The following is a 23,157-nucleotide window of genomic DNA, read 5'->3' as shown; positions in this document are numbered from 1 at the left end:
AGAGTGAGAGTTTGTGAGCCAAACTGTTGTATACAAACACTGAGCCTTAGACTGTAAGGTTGGTTGAGTCATTAAAGCTTTAAACTTGAGAATGGACCAGAGAGATAACAACAGTTCTTAAGAAGCCAAGCCATTTGTGGCAATTGTATTGTATTGTACATTGTTTTACACTGTGTAGCTTTTTAGTTAAAAAAAGCCTGTCTAGTCTGTTGAAGAATCTAGGGCAAGTGGGATTAATGTGATTCTTCAAGACTTGATAACAATTTGTGAAGTGCTTTTACAATTTATCTTAGCTTGATCTTCTTCTTATTATTAGTGTGTGTGTTTGCTTCATCAAACTGCTACCAAAACAAAGAGACAAGAACACAAGATGTTTGGCTTTCTGCCAGGGCCAAAATCTTTCCCTCTTGGACAGGAAAACCCACACAAAATTCTTCTTATAGAAATTCTAATTGATGACTACCAAGACCATGACCCTTGACCTATCAAGCCACTCCAAGAACAAGACACCGATCCTCTTCTTATTGCTGATATCATCATCACTGCTGCCTCTCCGAAGTCATTATTACTGCACCTTCACAAAGATATTTAACATAACAATGTGATCATTGCTGCTGCACAATTGCTCCATATTTACTTAGCTCATTACTGCATTCTTACTAAGATCATCTCACTGAGATCATCTCTACTGCATCACTTCATTGCTGCAACATCTTTGCACCTTGCTGCACTACCACCAAGATCTTTATTAGATCACTACCGAGACTGTGAGACAGTGATCATCAGGTCTGTGACTGTGTTTATATGCTGAGACAGAGTGTGACCGATATCCTTCATGTATGACTGTGTGCTGAGGCAGTGAGTGCTATTGACTATGAGGAGGCCGTGACAAAGAGTGTCCTCCTCTTCATAAGTATGCCAAAACTGTAACGTTGCTTCTGTGATTACACACGAAGGGTTAGAGGCAACCAAGCTTCCTGTACCTTATCCGAAGTCCTGAAACACTGTACCCATCTGAAGTTCTGCTCCTCTGTCCTCATTCGAAGTTTCAGAGAAGTCTGAAATTTCAGAGCTTCCTACACCATTCGAAATTTCAAAGGTGTACAAATATATTTTCTGTGGTGACCCCAGCAGGGTATATATAGTGGTCTGTGTGTAGGTAATCCGACTTGTATTCATGACTAGACATGTCACTTTAGCTGAGCCGACATGACTGTTCTTTAATATATATTTTGAGGCCGACTTAATTGTTTTCTTCATTATTTTGCAGGCAGATCTCTTCGTGCTTGTCTTGAAGGATTGTGCTTGTCTTGGAGGGTTGTTCTTGACTAGTATACATTTTACATATATGCTCAAGAAGAGATTTTTGCACATGACTTTGACTCTTTGACTTTCCTAGACCTATGGAATGAGCAAGAAACGCATTCATATAATTTATAAAATTTATTTTTCTTGAAAAGTACAAAGATCAAAGTTATATTGACAAATACCGAACCTAGTTATACTTTCCTTCAACACTCCCTCTTAACTAGGGAGGTATTTACAATGGTACTTGGTTATTCTCAATCTGAAGAATTTCTCATAAGAAAAATCGGATTGGTAATCCCATCTGTATAGCATCATATCAATCAGCATTGTCATAGTGCAAGGCCTTGACTAACAGCTCCATCTCTTCACGAGACCATGAGCTACAATGCTGGCGAGACCAATGATTTATAGACACCTTCATCATTGTCTCTCAAGGTATATACCCATCCGGGTGTTCACTAAGTATGACCTTCTAGGACTATTCATATCTTGGGTTCCCAGCGCTCAAAGAATATTGATCATCTTGTCTACTCTTACCTTGGATGCCCTACACATCCTCAACAAATATCGGATGCCAGATGATTACCCAATCCTCCCATTCTTTCTTCACAAGTGACGACAAGAATATTGTGTCTATCATGTGTCTACATTTTCATTCATGGCTTTCATCAAGACTTACAGCTGTTAGTCCTGGTCTAGTGCATGACACATGACATGGAAAAACACGATCGTCACTCCTTTGTAATCAAGGGTGATCTTAATTCAAACTCCCTCTTGATAAGGGACCTATGAGAGCTCCCTCTTAGCTAGGGACTCTTCTATATATAAGCAACTTTTTCTTTGTGGGTCCTTCAGCTGCTTGATCAACTTCTCTCCTTGATGTCATGAAATTTAGTTGAGCTTCTTCCTTGTAGGGCAACAACCATCGATCACTTTCCTTCTTATTCCATCATGTCATTCCTTTCTTCATGGAAAGTGGCCTTCTTGGTGCATATCTGGAACCTTCTTCATATGGCTACTTCTTCCTCATCATGTTTCTTTCAGGAATTTCCATCTACCACATGAATGCTAGTCGTACTTGTATTTACAACTCTTGTGCCAGTAGCCCTACTTGAACTCATCCAGATATTATTCAAGAAATTAAATTAGGTTCTACCTTTTGAGATCACTCTTCATCATGACATCTTCATGTAGGTGTTAGCATCCTGCATACATGTTGATAGATCTCCCAAAGATATCCATTGTCAAGGGTCTTAATCTTTTTCAGACTTTCATCAGAGTCTTCATATATTTCCAGGAGATTTCCTAGTCAAATCTTCTTGGTCTCTTGGATGTTGATTGCTTTCATCATGGTTGCATATCTCACGATCTCTTCCTTCCTCACACATTCCATTTCCAGGAGCTTTCAATCAGAGTTTCTTAGTCAACTACCTCATACTTCATATGAGGACATATTATGTTGATTTCATCTAGTGTGACTTATGCCTTCCTGCATTCTTTCAAAGGAGAAGATCATTTTTCTCTTGATCATGCTTCTCAAGATAGAAGTAATGATCCATGTTACCTACAACCATATGACATGACATTATAATATTAAATACAAGCATACATACCTCATTTTACCTTTAGGTCATCTAGGCTTCTTCCAGCAACTTCCTTGATTGAAAAGATCTTCAATCCCTTGATCTGCTTCATTTCTCATGTCATCACACCATCATCCCATGAATTCCATAAGTTGGAGTTTCTGATGAAACACTTGCTTCTTCTCTAGATTAGTGAACCCTCCGATGAGGATTCCATCAAAGAACCTTGAGGATCTTGCATATCCCCATCTGGCAAATGTTTCCTTCTTGATGTATGATGAGCCTTGTCCTGGATGACTTCTTCCTTTCATGCAATGTCCAATGAGGTTCTCAAGAGCTATATCCTTCAAGTTTGACTGCCATGGATTTTGTCCTTCATGATTCCCTTGGTGATGTCACGAGCTCTTGTTCCTAATGCTTCCATGATGCCATGATGCATCTTATTATCATAATCACAAGATCTAGGAGCTTATGATAGGACATGTTGAGGAATATTATCTTACTTATAGGAGAGATTTGTTACTCCCTCTTTCCTTGGCCCTTTTCTTCAGCTTCCTCCATTTTTCAATGATATGAGCTTCCAAATCTTTCTATAGCATTGAATCTTAACTATACTTATTTTGTATTGCTTGAGGACCAACCTTGCCTTCCTTTTCTGCACAAGGTTGAGTTCTTTTAACCTTCAACATTTTTGCCATCAACTTGTCCTTCTCTATCTTGCATAGAGACTACAAGTTGCTGAATGAGGTAACCTTCTTGTTCATGGATATTTGTTACCTTGCCAGTGCATCAATGATGGTTGTCTTCATTCCTAGATCTTATATATAAGACCTTGTGAAGATATCCTACATCCTTTGATGCCTTTTTACTTTTATGTAGGTCAGATTTCATTTGACCTTCTTTATTGCACCTTAAGAGAATGAGTTTCTCATCTACATCACTTTGATGTAGCTACTTAGAGGACTATGTTTATTCTCCTTCATGCAAGGAATCTTGATAACCCATCCAATTCATAGATGTCCTTGCAATCATGAAATCATTTAACCAAACTTGAATATAGAATGAAAAGATACTTACTTGTCATGTGAAGATGAAATCTTCACCTTGATGCTTTCTTGAATGATCTCCTTCAATGAGATTCTTGCTTGAGCTGCCTGGTACACTAGAGTTCCAGAACCTTTCTTGAGACTTCCTTCAATTGTTCAGCACCAAGCACTACTGCCTTTTATGATATGTTGAGATTAATTGATTCCTTGACTGTGAGGGTATGGAATCAAACTCAAGAATTTTTTTGAGCACTGTCATGATGTCCACCCGAGATGTGGCATTGTATTCTCCTTCTGAAGTGATATTGCTGTAATGTATGTTGTGACTGTATATCTTTGTAACTTTGCTGCAATGCTCCTTGCTGGAGTAGAACCTTGGTTGAGTTGACTAGCATGAGCAAAGATCTTTGTGGCCTTCGAGCATTGTTCAATACCAATCATCGAAACTGCTTAAGTCATTAAGATTGCTGTGGTATGACATGGGTTGTAATGACACCCAAACTTTGAGGCTAGCACTGAGACTGTGAAAGGTACTGTGTTTTCCTTTTGTTGTAGTGTAGATTAGGACTGCTCCTCGGATTTTCAACCTTCTCCAAGATGATAATCTTTGCTGATGTAGACTGCTTGTTGTAGACTTGATCCTTTATTCTTGACAAAACCCTTAACCTTACTTTGATGCCTTTGAAGACTGATCCTTGTATGTCTCTTTGCTGCCCTTCCTTTGACTTCTGAACCTTTGCTCTGATACCATGTTGAAGAATCTAGAGCAAGTGGGATTAATGTGATTCTTCTAAACTTGATAACAATTTGTGAAGTGCTTTTACAATTTATCTTAGCTTGACCTTCTTCTTCTTATTAGTGTGTGTGTTTGCTTCATCAAACTGCTACCAAAACAAAGAGACAAGAACACAAGATGTTTGGCTTTCTGCCAGGGCCAAAACCTCTCCCTCTTGGAGAGGAAAACCCACACAAAATTCTTCTTATAGAGATTCTAATTGACAACTACCAAGACCATGACCCTTGACCTATCAAGCCACTCCAAGAACAAGACACCGATCCTCTTCTTACTGCTGATATCATCATCACTGCTGCTTCTCCAAGGTCATTATTACTGCACCTTCACAAAGATACTTAACATAACAATGAGATCATTGCTGCTGCACAATTGCTCCATATTTACTTAGATCATTACTGCATTCTTACTAAGATCATCTCACTGAGATCATCTCTACTGCATCACTTCATTGCTGCAACATCTTTGCACCTTGCTGCACTACCACAGAGGTCTTTATTAGATCACTACCAAGACTGTGAGACAGTGATTATCAGGTATGTGACTGTGTTTATATGCTGAGACAGAGTGGGACCGAGATCCTTCATGTATGACTGTGTGCTGAGGCAGTGAGTGCTATGACTGTGAGGAGACCATGACAAAGAGTGTCCTCCTCTTCATAAGTATGCCAAAACTGTAACGCTGCTTCTGTGATTACCCACGAAGGAGTAGAGGCAACCGAGCTTCCTGTACCTTATCTGAAGTCCTGAAACACTGTACTCTTCCGAAGTTCTGCTCCTCTGTCCTCATCCAGAGTTTCAGAGAAGTCCGAAATTTCAGAGCTTCCTGCACCATTCAAAATTTCAGCATATGAATATATTTTCTGTGGTGACCCCAGCAGGGTATATATAGTGGTCTGTGTGTAGGTAAGCCGACTTGTATTCATGACTAGACATGTCACTTTAACTGAGCCGACATGACTGTTCTTTAATATATATTTTGAGGCCGACTTAATTGTTTTCTTCATTGTTTTGCAGGCAGACTTCTTCGTGCTTGTCTTGGAGGATTGTGCTTGTCTTGGAGGGTTGTTCTTGACTAGTATACATTTTACATATATGCTCAAGAAGAGCTTTTTGCACATGACTTTGACTCTTTGACTTTCCTAGACCTATGGAATGAGCAAGAAACTCATTCATATAATTTATAAAAATAATATTTCTTTTTCTTGACAAGTACAAAGATCAAAGTTATATTAACAAATACCGAACCTAGTTATACTTTATTTCAACATAGTCTACAATCTTGGTCTAAAAATCTATAGTGTGTGAAAGCTTTACTGATTATCTTTATCATCTTATTACTTAAGTTTCAGTAATTATCAGTCTAAGTGTGAAACAATTTAGTTGAATAATATGGAAATGTTAAACACAGTTCTGTTCTAACCAGCGTTTTAAAAACCGGTCAAACTAGAACCGGAACCAACCAGATTGGCTGGTTTGACCTTAATTCCAGACTGACCAGCCCCTGAATCAGTTCAGTGACCAATTCCATAACCAACTGACCTGTTCCATATGGAACCAATCAAACAAGCTTCAGTAATTATCAGTCTAAGTGTGAAACAATTTAGTTGAATATTATGGAAATGTTAACAACAGTTCTGTTCTAAGTAGCATTTTAAAAACCAGTCAAACTAGAACCAGAACCAACCGGATTGGCTGGTTTGACCTTAATTTCAGACTGACCGGCCCTGAATCAGTTTGGCAACCAGTTCCATAAACAACCCGTTTTGTTCTGAATCAGGCTGGACCCACCTGTACCAAAAAAATGAAAAAATAACAGCAGAAACCTAAAACCCCCCAAACCCTAAAACCTTCTTGTATAAGTAAACTTTGCATATTTTGTGTTTAATGGTCAGGATTTACATTCACGTACATGAATATGTATTTTTTTAAATAAAAATTCTCGTATTTTATGTATTCTTTAGTAAACTGGTTCAAAAACCATTTTGCCAGCCATTTCAAACTGATTTCCTGTTCTCAGCCCAATTGCAACTTTTATAACATTGATTCAAGTATTTTGCACTCTCTGTAAAAGATGAACTTAAATCTGTTGCAAGCTGATCTGGAAAAAAATATTTTGGTTGCAGAAGGGTCCCTCAACCTTATCTAGTGAGGTATCAAAGAGTTTACATGTGATTGGTGGGGATCTAAGAGCATTGTTAGTCCTCTGGCCAAGAAATTTGTGCGTGTTGAGGTCAATTCCAAAGTGTGCAAACTTTCCAACAATGCCCTGTGAAATTTTGTTAATTGCAGTTGCCAGAATTTATTCTTCTATCTTATGCAGATTATTTGTCTTCACAAATTAAACATGGCAAATAACGAATAAATCACTACTGCAATTTTCACAAATAATAATAGGAACTAAGAAATAATGCACACACAAAAAATAATGAACACCAATATTTTTGGACAAATTGTTGCTGAAAAACCCCAATGTGGGGAAAACCAATTCTGCAGATGAGGGTTTATATTTAAATCTTAAGCAAAATTTGAGAATTACAACAATTGCTTGCCTCTCACTGGCAAAGCTTCAGCAAATATTTTTTTCCACTTCCACTGGCAAAATCGAACTGGAAACACAAGTTTCCCTTCTGCAAATTCACATGGCCTCCTCTGTGCAATTCGCACTCCCTGCCTGCAACAAGCATTGGCAAATCTAGAAATATGTACAGTTCTCTCTGGAACTCACACTGCCTCCGAAAATTCTTTCCAGCAATGATTTTTGCTTCCTGCAATTCGTCTGAGCAACTCACACCTCCTTTGACACCTGTCTCCGGCAACTGGAAATCAAACCGATGCCCAGATATGCGCACTGGCTAGTACGACCTCACGACAGAATAATCCGGCCTCCTTTCCCTTCTCAGAATGATTGGAATCTCAAGGAGAATTTCTCCATAAATTATCTCCTCAATCTTCTTTGCTAAAACCTTGTTGGTGTCCTCCACTGCACCCTTGCTATCATTGCAAATTGCTACTTCTAAGTGACCTCCAAAACCCCATCGATTTGTTCTTATAATCTCTTGTTGAGCAACCAATGGCCACGATCTAATAACAATCGATGGCTAAGATCATCTTGACCCGATCAAATGACATTTCTGAAAGTCTCTCTACAAAATCGATTTACCTCAATTAATCTAATTTAATAACCAGTTTTTGTAAGTTAGCCTTAGGGCAATATTTAATAATTGGCTAATTAATCTAATTAAGGCATTTTCCTTAGAAACTTTTTCTGAGTCTTAGAGATACTTCTCCTCCTATGTTCCTTAGTCTCGTAGACACCAATAGAGACTAGAACCCCTGTCCGAGCTACCAAAAACTAACACTCCCGCTTAGCAAGGAAGGTGTTCTCCACTATTCCCAACTTATCCCTAAAGTAAACAAACATTGCCTTACCCAAGGCCTTCGTCAAAATCTCTGCAACCTGCTGATTTGTGGGAACATACTATAGTCGAACTGATCCACGTTGTATACAATCTCTAATGAAGTGGTATCTGATGTCGATATGCTTCGGCCTATCATGGAACACTAGATTCTCATAAAGCTTAATGCAACTCTGATTATCACAGTAAATACTGGTTAAATCCAATTGTTGACCAAACAATCCCAATAGCACATTCCAAAGCCAAATAGCTTCACATGTGGCCATTCTTGCTACCATGTATTCTGCCTCTGCAGAACTCAGTGTCATGAATTTTTGCTTCCTGTTGCACCAAGAGACAACCCCTAATCCAATACTAAAGCAGCACCCTGAGGTGCTTTTCCGATCCACTAAACTCCCTACCCAGTCTACTTTTGTGTATCCCATCAATCTGACACCATCACCTCAAGCATATCTCAAACATACTCGACTGAACCTCGTAGATAATGTAGCACATTTCTCGTTGTTGTCCAATGTACTTTCTTCAGCTTCACCATGAACTGACTGAGAGTGTTGACCACAAAACAAATGTTTGGCATTGTCTTTACCAAACACATAAGAGATCTGATGAGTTGCCTATACAAGGTTGGGTTCACTGCTACGTCCTCTGATGCATCTATCTTCCTCCAGTAGGTAATGATAGGCATGGACATGGGTCTATAGTCCTGCATCCTGAACCTCTTCAAAATCTCCATAGTATATCTCCCTTGTCCAAGGAATATGTCCCCATTTGTTTGCCATACCTCCAGTCCTATGAAGTAATGCATCAGTTCCAAGTCCTTCATCTCGAACTCTGTTGCCAAGTACCTCTTGCAATCCTCTATGAGCCCTGATGAACCCATCAGAAATAGATCATCCACATATAGCACGAGAATGAGCGGATCACCCCCTACCATCAAATAGTACAAGTTAGAATCTGCCTCGCTCTTCACGAAGCCCATCTACTACAAGTAGTTGTCGATCTGACCATACCATGCCCTAAGAGCTTGGTTGAGTCTGCATAGTGCCCTCTTCAACCTGCACACGAGTATCCTTCTCATGCGTCTCAAATCCTTTTGGTTGTTCGATATACACCTCCTCTTCTATCACCCCGTTCAGAAAAGTTATCTTCATGTCCATATGGTGAATCTACCATCCCATCTGCATTGTTAATGAGATCACGGCCCTTATAGAAGTGTACCTAGCCACTAGAGCAAATGTCTCCTCATAGTTTATGCCTTCTTTCTGAGCAAAAGCCTTGGCCACGAACCTAGCCTTATATTTCTCCACGTTGTCATCTACAACATACTTGATCTTGTAGATCGATCGAGAGCCAACTACTGCCCTATCCACTAGTCTAGGCATAACCTCCCATACCTTGTGTTGTGCAGCCTCATGATAGCTGGAAGGCTCTGTGTCAATGACGTCTATCACCAATGCCTTATACCTTTTTGGTTGTCTATGCTCTCTAATGCTTTCCCTAGGAGCTCCCACGAACTCCTACTTATCCTTCCATGATTGAAGCACCTCCTTGTTTCTTCTTCCACTTGTGGTGGGTGAAGCTTCATTCTCCTCATCCTGCCTCTGTTGCTCCGTGCGCTGTGAACTCTCCTCTACACCTGAGCTAGTGCTCATACTAGTAATTGTACTTGTGCTTTGTTGTCCCATTGGTTGCTACTCAACCCTTGGAGCTTTCTGCTAACCCAATCTGATCATCTGCAGGCAACTTGCGATATTCTTTGAAGGCTTTTTTCTCCTAGAATTTAACATCATGTCACATGATGATCCTCCTGCTACCAAGAATGTAGATCATGTATGCCTTGGATGTTTTGCGGTACCCAACGAAATAGCCCTTCTCTGCAGTTTGATCCAATTTGGTGTGTTTGTCATCTGGCACGTGACAATAAGCTATACAGTCTGTTGACAACTGAAGTATACTTGAAGAATTGAAGACTCCATGCCCAAGGATATGTCAGAGGATTCATGTACCATCAAAGTTCAGAGATCACCAGAGCTTCTAAGCTCTATCTTCTTCTCGTCTTCTTTTATATTGTACTCAGATCCTGTAAGCCCTACGGGGATGTTGTAAAGTGATTTTAGTGTGATGAATCGAGTCATGTAACATGCCTAGGTAACTTGGGACATTGTCATCAAGTGAGTTTACTCTGGGAAGTTGTTTTACTTGGTTAATTATTGGTACTTTTTAGCACTTAATAATTAATTGAGTTTTTTCTTCCAAGCTATAATCCCAAAGATGGAGTGTGGTTTGATGACAAGGCCTTGGGTGAGCCCTAGTGTTTAGAGTCATTGTATATTACCATACTAGATCACTTAAAAAAAATCGAGGAATTTGATTAGGTTTAGAGGTTAATTTTTTAATTTTTAAAATTTCCCGCAATCCCGTAGGACGGAAATTTTAATAAATTCTAAATGTAAATTGTAATAAGTGATATCTAGAGAAGTTGTATGGAGTATGTGTGCTCAAAATTACACCTCTACTCAAATTTCTACTAAGACACACTTTGAGGGGTGAAAAATAAGTTATGGACCCTCAAAACCCACTTTTCCTAAGTCTATGGGAAAATGTGGCAATAAATTGAGCCAACAATTAAATAAATTGGAGAAAATAAATATCCACACATGACAAAATGATGTGGAAATGAGGTGGAAATGTTTCAATAAGTCAAAGTCAAGTTAGCAAGTGATGTGGACTCCACCTAAGCCACAAATCAAGGGAATTGATTTTCTTGTGGAGTTGACCACGAGATTTCCAGGAAAATCTCATTTTTTGAGGATGGAGGTTGAGTTAAGGTGGATGAGTCACCACTTTGGTGGGCTTTGACTTGAGTTACACTAGAGAGGAGTGGAGAGTGGTCTCCTACAACTCCACTCCAATATCCACTTGTCCCTCCTCTCTTGAGGGATTCTTGTTTTTTCATAGAAGAAGATTTAACCATAAAACAACAAGTGGAAAGAAGGGAGGAAATTTTAAAGGTTAGGGCAGCAAGAGATGAAGGCAAGAGAGCATGGATTTATAAAGGCAAAGTTGTGATAACGCGGTTTGGACCTCCTTCCAAAACAGAGCAGCAAGATGGTAATAAAGAAGAGGCAACAAACTCTTCAACAGGAAATCAGAAAGCAAGGTCAGTATGGGAAAGCAAGGACAAAGACTCAAATGTGAGTCTTGCATGTCAAAATAAATAGCAATCAAGTCATACCCAGGTTTCCTTAAGATTAGTTTGTTGGAACTGTAGAGGTTACCCATGGAGACGAGGACCTGGGCTAGGGCCTATTGCGGAAAATAGAGACATAATTTGCCTCATAGAAAGACATGAGCATGAAGGGTGTAAGACACTTCTGTTTGAAGGATACTGGAAGATGGCAGAGTGAAACAAGGCAGCAGGGAATGGTAAAGGGCACAGGGGTATTATGGTTTCAATAAGGGAGAAAGAAGGTTGTCTCATTCAATTAGAAAAATAAGACTCAAATAAGCAATTCATTTGGTTTAAAATATCAGAAAATGGAAACCACATCAGAATTGCAGCATGTTATTTTGCGCTGCGAGTTTCAAAAATATATAAAGGTAGAGGGCTTCACCACAAAGATCCATTTGCAGCCTTAAAAGCGGATACTGCAACATATTTGTAGCTAGCTGAAGTCCTTATAGTGGGTAATTTCAATGCTAGGACTGCAAGTAAGCAAGCTAGCATTCATTGTTGTAAAGATGATTGCGACCCTATTTGGCTTACAAAAGAAAGTAATCATCAGTGGGAAAGAATTTTAGAGGACAAGGGTTGCAATCTCTTTGGTGAACAATTGCTTACTCTACGTGGGGCCTTAGATTTAGTCATTTGTAATGGCTTGACTAGATGGGCAAAGTCCGGTAATTTCACTTGCAATACTTACAATGGAGCATGTGTGGTAGATTATGTAATTTTCTCGCATGGTTTGTGTGAGAAAATGGAGAAAGTTTAGATTGGAGATCAACTGTGGGACTTGAAATCAGATCACAACCCAATTTATTTATGTTTCTCTTGGATTGGAAAGAAACAATTAGAGTCAAAAATTCAGCATGTCCAACAAAATCTCCCACAGGGCAGAATTCTTTTGACCCCAGAAAATTGTAATACCTTAAAAAGACGCTAGAGAGGCTCTTCGAGAAGGAGAAAATTACAATTCACAACCTTCATAGTCATGAAATAACACATTTAATTCAATGCGCACTTGCAAAGTGCAAAAGAGCAAAAATTAAGAAGTCTGAAACAAATTGGAAAGAGTCAAACAAGGATAACATAAAGCTCAAAGCTTACAAGCATTTATTAAGCAAGAAAAAGGCCAATTTCATGGTTTCAAGGAGGGAAGAACTAATCTTCCTTGGGAAAAATAGTCCCAAATTATTTGGAAGGAGCTCCAACCGAAAAAGATACAAATTGGAAATAATATTACAGCTTCTAAATGGTTTGACTATGCAAAACAACTCTATGAGCAAGTTCCCAAGGTTGACCCTCCCCCCTTGGTCAACACTAATACTGAACTCTTCACGGTACAAGAGGTAGAGATGGGAATAAAGAAGTTGGGTGTTGGCAAAAGCAAAAGACTTAGCTGAACTCCAAGCAAAATATCTAATGTGGGGCTCAAAGATTCTTGCACCTCACACTACAAAAATCTTCAACAACATCATACAACAGTGGCTCCCCACAGATTGGACAACTAGTCTGGCAATACCTCTTTTCAAGAGCGGCGACGTCAATAATCCCTCCAATTATAGGACCATCATGATAAACCCTTTGTTTACAAAGATATTTGGAAGCATGCTAGAAAAAAAAATTAGCAAGTGGGCAAAAGAAAGAGATATGTGTGCTAAAGGGCAAGCAGGTTTTAGACCTAAACATTCCACAGTTGATCATTGTCTAACTTTAAGGCGCATCATTGAAAAAGTTTGGGAGAAAAAGGAAGAATCCTTTTGTTACTTTGTTGATTTCAGAAAAGTGTTTGACTCGGTTCCTAGGGATAAGCTTTGGCACAGAATGGAGGAACATGGGGTTCCTGAACATTTGAGAGCAGTTGTGCATAGGTTGTATGAAGAGGTGAAAGTCAAAATTAGAACTTCAGCATGCATTTCTGAATGTTTATAAGCGATATCGGAGTCAAGCAAGGTTGCCCACTGTCTCCTACCCTTTTTGGTTTATATATCGACAAGCTTGAGGAGTGGTTAAATTCACAAGGGGGTGATGGTATCTATTTGGGCAAGTTTGTTATAAGGCTTCTTTTGTATGCAGATGACCTTATTCTGATTGCTATATTGGCTCTTGGTTTGCAAGAGCACTTACTATCCCTTCAGCATTTTTGTAGAAGTGTGGGGATGCAAGTCAATATCAGCAAAATGAAAGTAGTGGTTTTCTCTAAGAAAAGAAACATAACCAGTATAAGTTCTACTATGAAGGCAACATTTTGGAAGAAGTTGTGGATTACAAATACCTCAGAATTGACTTCAACAAAAATCTAAGTTGGAATGGTTGTAGAAAGAAAAGAACTTTGGGGGGTTGGAAAGCATTTCATGCTTTTCAAAAGAGGTGTAGAGAGCAGAGTTATGGGACTGAAAAACCACTCAAACTCTTTTTGGGCTTCTAGTGATTCTGGTGATTCTCTATGGTTGTGAACTATGGGCCAGGGATACATCCGACATACATTGGAGACAAACTGAGAAAATTCAGAAGCGTTTGATTACAAACAAATTTAAGATTAAAAGTGCAGTTCCTTATGCTATCTTGTTAAGTGAAACAGGGACTGCTCCTATTGAAGCAATTGCTATGGTGCGAGTCATAAGGTATTTAAAAAAATTGAGCAAATCCAAGATGGTAGATGGCCTAAGGTTGTCTTTAATGATAGATTGTGCAAGAGCAAAAAATCTTGAATGCAGCAAAATAAAAAATGGTTTAGTAAATGGGGCCATGTTGCTTGGGAGCGGGAACGACCATGTTGCTTGGGAGCGGGGAGCGGGAGCGAAAACGGGAGCGGGAACGACCATTTTCAGAAGCTCCCGGTTTGGGAGCGAATCCGAGAGCGATTTTTTAAAAATATATATATATTTTATATTTTTTAATTTTTGATACATATATGTCAACAAAAACATGTAGAATGATGAATTAGACATAAAAACCATAAAAAAACATAGATTGATCATTGAACCATATCACATCAATCATCTAGAAATTATAATCGTCATCAACCATGTCCACAAGTTAGTAAAATACATATTACAACTGCAACATATTGAGTCTCATGAATCATGATTCATCAAATTCAATCTTAAAGTTTCAACTTCAAGCTTTCAAAATTGAAAATTCAATAACATTTATCATCATTGATCACCAAAGTTGTACTTGTAAGCTAATTTTAACCATTACAAGAAGTAATATCTAAGATATTTCTAAATCCTAACTTCTAACTGTTAACATGATATGAAATGTTATATATTTATAAAACGAAACATGAGTAATGAAATGAAATGAAACAACTTTAGTCTTTCATGAAGCATCATATTCATAATTCACATCATTACCAATGAGTTATAATTGCCAAGGCCCAACTTCAAACTTCAAATTTTCATTGTCACAGTGATATATTGTTTACAAAAAATATCATTATGATATGAAAGAGTCAAGAGTCAAGAGTCAAGGACTCAAAACTCAATAGTTATGAAAACTAAAGTCTAATAGAAACTAAAAAAGACAAGTAAACTGTAAATCAGAATCTACATGTGGCCCTTGCCACGAGAGTCTCCAGGAGTATAAGCAGGTCGTGGTGGTCTTCTAGGAGTCTCCCGCACAGACCGACGACCAGAACTAGAACCTCCACATGAGGGTGTAGATGGAGGTGGTGACAGCAAAGGAACAAGACTCAGACCTCGAGCACTGCTACTGGATGGTGGAGGTGGAGGTGGAGGTGGCATGGCTGCTGCAGCTGCTTCATCTTCATCCCTTACAAGTTCCTCTTCCAGTTCTTCAATATGTACAATGCCATCCTCCAAATTGTCATCCTCTGGGTGATTGTCCCAAATTTTATATGTGGGATCCTCATAAGCCCAATCACAGTAATGACTCAACAACCTCAAGTTGTAGTGCACATAAACCAGGTTTTCTGCTCAGTTTTAATTGAGTCTGTTTCTTTTCACATTATGTATGTAGCTGTAGGTGCTCCAACACCTCTCTGCAGAAGAAGTATTTACAACCTGTGAAAGAACTTTTTTTGCCAATTTTGGCAAAAGTCCATGCCCGCCATATGTTTCCCACCATGTGAGAGTATCAAATCTATCTCTGTCGTCCATTGCATGGAAGTTACCATACAAACCAGTGCCACTGAAGTATCTGCCTATTTCAAGGCACACAACTGCACATTCCTCCCTGTCAGGTACCAACTTTTCTAATGCTTCCAAATATCCTTTAGTTACCTCTGGATCTAAATGGGGTTTGGTCCTAACCCCACCCCCTGTTGCAGGTTGGCCCAACCAAGATGTAGAGTAGTATTTTGGCGTAAGGATATATGCCAAGCAATGTAGTGGAAGATTAAGCCTATTCCACCGTTCACACACACAATCATGAATCAGTTTGTACAAGTTGGGATCTCTATTATGAACAATGTCTTTTATTTCCCCCAACATGGTATCCATTTGCTCATACACATCGCCAATCACTGGTTTGTCTGTATCTGCAAACCGAATCATGTGATAAATTGGCTTGGTGAAATCCAATACCTGCCTCACAGTTGTCCAAAACTGCCCATCAAGAGCAGCCTCCTCCACCATTTCAAAACCTGCCATGTCAGCTACATTTGTAGCCCTTTCCTTTAATACCTGCCAATGTGGACTTGATACCATGCTAGCTAATGCCTCTCTTACCTTCAAAAGGCACCTGAAGGTGAGGTAATAGCTACCAAATCTGGTCTTCGCAATCTTCAACAACTCCAATCTCGAGTGACTGCGGAAAAGGCCATGGGTATTGCTATGATTTGTAATAAATTTTATCATTTGTTTGCCTTTCTTGTACAAATCACCAATCCGTTGGTATTGTTCATTTTTGTTCTTGACAATATCATGCAACAGAAGGTTCAATGTGTGAAACAAACATCCAGACCAAATTATGTTCGGGTATTTATCCTCAATAATTGCTCCCACTGCCTTACAATTAGGAGCATTATTAGTGATGACTTGGATGACATTGTATGGGCCAATACGCTCAATTGTTTCAAGTAATGCTTTTGCAATGTTGATGGCGGTCTTGAATTTGTCTAAGTAATCATGTGCAGCTAGAAAGATGGGACCACTAACAAACACAGCAAAAACACTTATCAATGGCTTGCCTTTTACATTTGTCCATCCATCAGATACAATGGACACCCCATGGTCAGTCCAAGAACTTGTCATTCTATTCAAAGAATGTGATATTTTTGCTTTTTCATGATCAAGGCCAACGGTTCTTGCCTTGTCATACCCAGGGCTCTTGTATCCTTTAGGGGCATCATTTATGGTAGAAACCATTTCGTGCCAATAAGGTGAGCGAAGAACATTGAATGGTATCCCACATGCATAGAGAAACCTATAAACCTTTGAATCCACATCATTCCTACACCCCTCATCAAGGAAATCTGATATGGTTCTATGCCTTAAAGATGATGACCCTGTGCCTCCATATCCACTGCCTTGGGAGGATGCTGAAGGAGTTCTTTGTGATTGTGAGCTTGGTTCAAAGAAACCCCTTGATTTTTTTGATCTGTGTTGGGCTTCCTCCTCTTCCCTTATGTATTTGGCTCTATCCGCCGCTAACACCGCTCTACAAGTTTTGATTCCTATTTGTTTGTCTCCATCCCATGGCCTTTTCCCGCAGAGGTGTCTTCTAGCATGGGTGTATGAACCTGTGTAATCAGTGTTGCAATGGGGGCAATGAAATTTAGGGGTTCCACCCCCTCTCCCTGTTTCAGCCCTGTTAACATATTTCCACAATGGAGTTTGGTCTTGTTTAGTTTTTTGAGGGTCATGTTCACCCTCCTCCAGCTCCTCCTCACCGGGGTATTCACCAATTTGACTTTCTCCAGCTTCTTCATCCCCCTCTTCAGTTTGGCCCCTCCGTTTCCTACTCTCCAGCACCATAATAACCATAAAAGGGACCAGGAAGAGGAAAATGCCAAGAAATATAGCCAAGTCCATGGTGTTTGATGTTTGTAGGGTTTTGATTCTTGAATCTGCAAATTAATTTAATTTATTGGGATTAATTAATTTAATTTATTAATTTAATTTAAATTTATGATTTTTAAACTCAATAAACTAAATTAAATTAACTAAATCACTACCTAACTAACTAAACTAACTAAATTACTAAGTTACTTACCTCTGCAGGCTTGCTCCTCGCTCCTCGGCACTTGCTCCTCACTCCTTTGCTCTTGCTCTTGCTCCAAACTCTTGCTCAATGAAGTCACAATGAAATTTTTTTAGGCCCATTGGGCTTTTAAAACCAAAAAAATATTTTAAAATTTGATTTTTTTGGCGTCCGCGGAAATTTTTTCTGCCGGATCGCTCCCGGCACCCGTCGAAATGCTCCCGGAGCGATTTTTTACGCCCGGGAGCGATCGCTCCCCGATCACTCCCAGGCGTTAAAAATCGCTCCAGGAGCGACGGAGCGATCGCTCCCGAACAGGGCAGGGAGCATAAATTTTTTTTAGGGAGCGCGCTCCGGCCCGGAGCGCGATTTGGGAGCGGGTTCGAGGGGGGGGGCGCTCCCCCACAACTATGAAATGGGGTATTTGCTTGAACACATGTCCCATAAACAGTAAAGAGATAAAAGCTTTTGTTATGGAAAAGTTCCACAAGCGTACTCGGGATAAGGAGATAGGAAGAAAGAAAAAGTACTATATTGAAGTGTTTAATCCCACTCATAGTCATCAACCAAAAGCATACATAGAGCCCAATATCTCTTGGAGAGCCAAAATTCTTATTGCTCAGTTAAGGACTAATTCTCATCAACTCCATTGTGAACAGGGCGCTAAAAAAGGCCAGAGGAAGTGTGGGAGGAAAGAGTATGCATTTTGTGTTCTTTTAGAAAAGTGGAAACAGAAATACATTTCATTTTAGAATGTGAGGCCTTCAAAGACGACAAGCAAAGTTATGCAGATATGCTAGCAGCTAGCTCTTGGGATAATCTATTTAGCGAGGGGTTTGTCGAGAAGCTGGGAGCATTTATTTTGAAGCTTCATAGAAAAAGGGTCGAATACATTAAGCAGATGAAGAAGCAATCTATCCCATAGGCTATCTTTAGCCTCGTGGACATTAAAATAATTTCTTTCTTTCTTTCTTCTCCTACTTCGATCTCCCTCTTCTTGGATTGCGTGGAAGCTTCTTGGAATGTGTGGAGCCACTTGGGGAGTTCGATTTGCATGAGGAGGTTGCCTTCGGATTGCCACCATTCCACATGTCATGTAGTGTCTTCCTTGGGACCATCTCCCATTCTCTGCCTTCTAGTTTCATTATTTTTATTGCGTTTAACTTTTTATTAATTAATTGAGCCAATATTTAAATGTTTAGACTCATCACTAATTTATGTTACTTTTAACTTTTTAATATTTATTATTAATTGAGCCAACATTTAAATGTTTACACTCATCCCCGATATCGGGCTCTATATTACTTTTAACTTTTTACTATTCTTTTAACTTTTTAATTGAGCCGACATTTAAAATTGTTTACATACTTACATTACACCTATACATCTACCCTATACAAGGTTGCAGAGCACCTCTCAGCGCAACAACTCATGAACAAACATCTGTATTGCTTTAGTTATTCTCTGATCTCATTCTCTCTTCAAGGTTTTATATTTGTCACAATATGCCCTCCCTCTTAACTAGGGAGATATACCCTTTCGTTATATCCAAGCTTCTTCTTTATATCAAAAACCTCTTTCTTCCAGCCACATAGGCTCTTTAATTTGTACCATATCATCTGAATAACTTCAAACTTCATTCCATCAAGAACATCATCTTTAATGTCATCATTATTCTTATAGCTCCCTCTTTCCATCATGCTAATCAAGTCATGAACATATTCAACATCTTGAAGATCATGTACCTGCAATTCTTTCAACAAGCACAACCAAGTACAAATATATAGGAGCATGAAATTAACATTATCAAAATAGGGTTAGCATGTCATTGTAATGGAAGCATCAAAACAATCATGCTTTAGACATCTAAAACCTAAACCTAGTTAGGTTTACAATCAACAAGAGTTACATCTTTTCATAATCTAGACTTCAACAACTTTGCTAGGGTTTTGTCACAAACCCTAGATTCCATCATTGAGACATAAAGCCTTAAATATCAGTAACTAAATCAAGATAGCAATCCAATCATAGCATTTTACATCAGGGGTTTCAATATTATGCTCTTAGAATTTCATGTCAAACTCTACTAGGGTTTTGTTACAAACCCTAGATTTCACCAATCACAGATATCAACAAAGTTAGCATCCTAACATTTCATATCTAGGGTTTCGTTATTTTTTCCTTATATCAATCTTTTACTAGGGTTTTTATTTTAAATCCTAGATACATCAAACTCCGTCAATTTGACTAGACTAGGGTTTCAATTATGCAGAAGCTCATACACCTAGGGTTTCATTCCTAGGATTGATTATCGCAAGGGTTTTGTCATAAACCCTAATTCATCAAACACTAAAAATTTAGGGTTTCATCATATAACCTCGATATCATCGACAAACCCTAAAAGGCTAGGGTTTCTTCCTAACATTACTAAAATCCTAATTATCAAGAGAGTAGGATATCACTATATGTTCTAGGCTTTATTAACAAACCCTAAGTAGACTAGGGTTTCATTAGTAGACTAGGGTTTCATTATTATCAACATACCCTAAGCACCAAAAGGCTAGGGTTTTACAGTGAACCCTAAAGGTTAGGGTTTCAACAAAATGAACAAATGGTAAGAGATAGTATGACAAGGGTAGATTTAATCTAGAGATTAATCACCCTAACAAGAATCTTTATGATTCAAAAACCTAAACATAAGAAAATTAGTAATACAAGACAAATTTCAAAATGATTGTACCTTTTAATGAAGAAGTTTAACTACAAATCTTGTGATCATAAACATACCTTGAGTTACTCCTTTTACAAACCTTTCCTTTTTGAAGGACTATTTTTGAATCACGACAACGTCTTCATGGTCAACTTTTATTCAAGGATCCAATCCGATTTACCAATTCATCATTCTCGATATATACCTGCAATATTTATTTGACAAACACAACCAAAATATACAAGAGCAATAGACTAATCTTTCCATTACTCCTTTCAAATGATTTTAACATTATTCAATTTCATTCTTGCCAAGGATTGCTATAGTACTTACTAACCCTAGACATTATAAAATAGGGTTTCTAAGAGGGACTAAACTAATGGAGTTTACTAATGCACTATCTAAGGTTTCCAACTCCTACATACAAAGAGACCCAAGTAATAGAATCCTAAGACATTAGATCCAAATGAACATGTTATACATACCTAAAAATTACATACCTTAGACTTTGATATTTCATTGGGCTTGTTGCCTTTTTCTTGCAAACTACAAACACATTGTTAGTTGATTGAGACATAAGAGACAAAAACAATACTTGAGATCTTCAAACCTATTTGAACCTATTCTTTTCACTATGTTAGACTGCTTCCTTCAAGAGATCTTTTAAAGAGACTTCAAATAGGAATGATTCCACTACTCTTCAATGTTCTACTACATGACTTGAGTGATTAGTGCTTCACCAATCTATTGATATAGCTTTCCCAAATAAACTCTGTATGCTTGTCTTGACAACAACTTTCTTGTTCTATAAGGTTGGCTATTGTGGTGACTCGACCTTCTTTTATGTGACTGTTTCAAGCTCAAATCTCATGTAAATATACCACACTAACTCGTTTTCCATGCCAATGTACAGGACTATGTCTTTTTTTTAAGAATGGTAACCACTGTTAGGTGATAAACCTTAATGAAGAAATTTCAAACCCCACTCTGGTTATCAGTTTTCCTTATCACTCCATGCATTTAGTTTTAAATCCAAGCATGATAAAAATTCTAAAATCTGGAAATGATAATATTTTTTGAAAACACAAATTTAGAGATTTCACAACTGCTGAAATTGCAGAAATAAAACACAACAAAATCATGACAGCCACACACAGAAAATAACACAGTGATTTTTTGTCAATGTGACCTGGAAAAACCCCCTACAACTCTTGGGGAAAACCAGTTTGAGAGCTCTTATTTATTTCTGAAAATGCTTTTACAGAGAAACAGAAATACACAGTAAAAATTCTAGCAACCACAAATTACAACTTATCTTGATTTCCGTGCTTGCACTCCGCCTCAAAAATCATGCCAATTAGCAAACAGCCAAAACAGAAATTTTCCAGCAATAAAACAGCATTAAATGTTGTACAGACAACCTTGAAAAATGTGCCCAAAACTTGTTGTACATACTGTACAGCTTTCAGCAGTACAACTGCCTCGGAATTCATGCCCAAACCTGCCTCAAAATTCGTGCCCTTTCTATTGTCCCTCTTCCTCGATTTATGTGTCTTTCTCCTGTTGTACAATTTTGCCTTGGGATGCGTGCCAATAAATGTTGCTGCCCATATTTGCTGAAATGTCTTCTTGTTGCTCTCCTTCACTTCCTCACTGCTCTGAAATTTTCTCATTGCTCTCTTTTCTCTTTCTCTCAAATGGTCATAAAAGAATGAACTGATCTTTTCCTCTTCTCTTCTCCTTTTATTCTCTAAATGACCTTTTGGGTTACCCTAAGATTTAATGGTTGAGATTCATTTAGATCTAGAGATGAGAATAAATGTGCATTTAATTCTCACTTTCTATTTTTTAATTCACCCACTTAAATAAAGACCCACTTAGCCTTTTATTTCCATAGTCACTTTTTCACTTTCTAATTCTTCATTGACTTTAATAAAGTCACCTTTAAATTAGAATGTAACTTTATCACTTATAAAGTCATTTTTAAATTAGAATGTAACTTTACCACTTAAAAAGTCATTTTTAAATTAAATTGACTTTACCACTTATAAAGTCACTTTAGGAGAAAAGTACAAATAAATTTGGACACTTTTCCCTAGGCCAAAGATCAAAGCCTTAGGAAACCACTTGTCCTCTGGTACCCAAATTTTAACACTTGAGTCTTTGGTTCTTAATGGAGGCTTTAAGTTAGGTCTTTTAACATATACTTATGCCTAGGATTTTGAAATAGGAATCTCAGCTCCTCTGTTACTTCAAATTTCCTATATAAATGTGTATAGGTTCTCAACCATTTTAGATTGCGGAGAGTTTACTTCATTGGTTATGCATGGATCTTTTAGTGATGACTGTAGCTTCCAAAGTGCCTTTTTGTAACTTGACCTTGGCTCCTTTTTAAGTAGAAGACTTTGCTAGCAATAAGGATTGTTATTAGTCCACAAATTATATAATTCAGATACCTTTGTAATGATGCATAGAACCTCAGATTTTGGACCTCTGAGGTGAGTTTCGTCTTTAAGCTTAAAGCACAGGGCTTCATTTTTCTCTTTTAGAAATTCGACTTAGTCTAGGCTTGTAGCCTAGCGTTTCGCCTCCCAAAAACAGTGCTTCAGATCCCTTCACTCTCCTAACTCAGACCTCTGGTCTAACCACAGAGAATAAACCCAAATTTTAGGCCTTGTAACAAAAGTCTTATAGCCCAGAAAAATGTATCCTTTTAGCTCAATTTTTCTTCTAGAAAATTCAGTCTGAGCAGATCCTTTAGTATCCTACTTCCTTCAATTGTGACCTTCTAGCTACCTTAATCTTTAGTCCTTAGCTCTGATGCCATGTTGAAAAATCTTCAGTTAACATTAATTAATTTGATTTCTCTTTACTTTGATAGTTGCTTGTGACATATTAGATTCTTCTTGTT

General features: G+C 38.3%; 1 protein-coding gene across 2 annotated transcripts in view; it reads right to left on the bottom strand.

Annotated features, from left to right (window-relative positions):
- LOC149171396 (S-adenosyl-L-methionine-dependent methyltransferases superfamily protein) overlaps positions 1–23,157 on the bottom strand; it is a 113,721-nt gene that overhangs the window by 1,981 nt on the left and 88,583 nt on the right. Inside the window, exon 7 of one of the 2 annotated variants that reach the window (XM_089424077.1) lies at positions 4,476–5,555. The exons of the other annotated variant lie outside the window; for it this stretch is intronic. Coding sequence (XP_089280203.1) covers positions 5,546–5,555 — 10 coding nt within the window. The 3' untranslated portion in view covers positions 4,476–5,545. Of the gene's footprint in view, positions 1–4,475; positions 5,556–23,157 lie in introns of those variants that run through there. 2 annotated transcript variants of the gene reach the window in all.

Source organism: Pinus tabuliformis, chromosome 4_2 (assembly GCF_031772625.1).
Source record: "Pinus tabuliformis cultivar Carrire ecotype Pingquan chromosome 4_2, CPIR1, whole genome shotgun sequence".
Lineage (NCBI taxonomy): Eukaryota > Viridiplantae > Streptophyta > Pinopsida > Pinales > Pinaceae > Pinus > Pinus tabuliformis.
The sequence above is the reverse complement of the archived record's forward strand: the minus strand, read 5'-3'. Positions and strand labels throughout refer to the sequence as shown.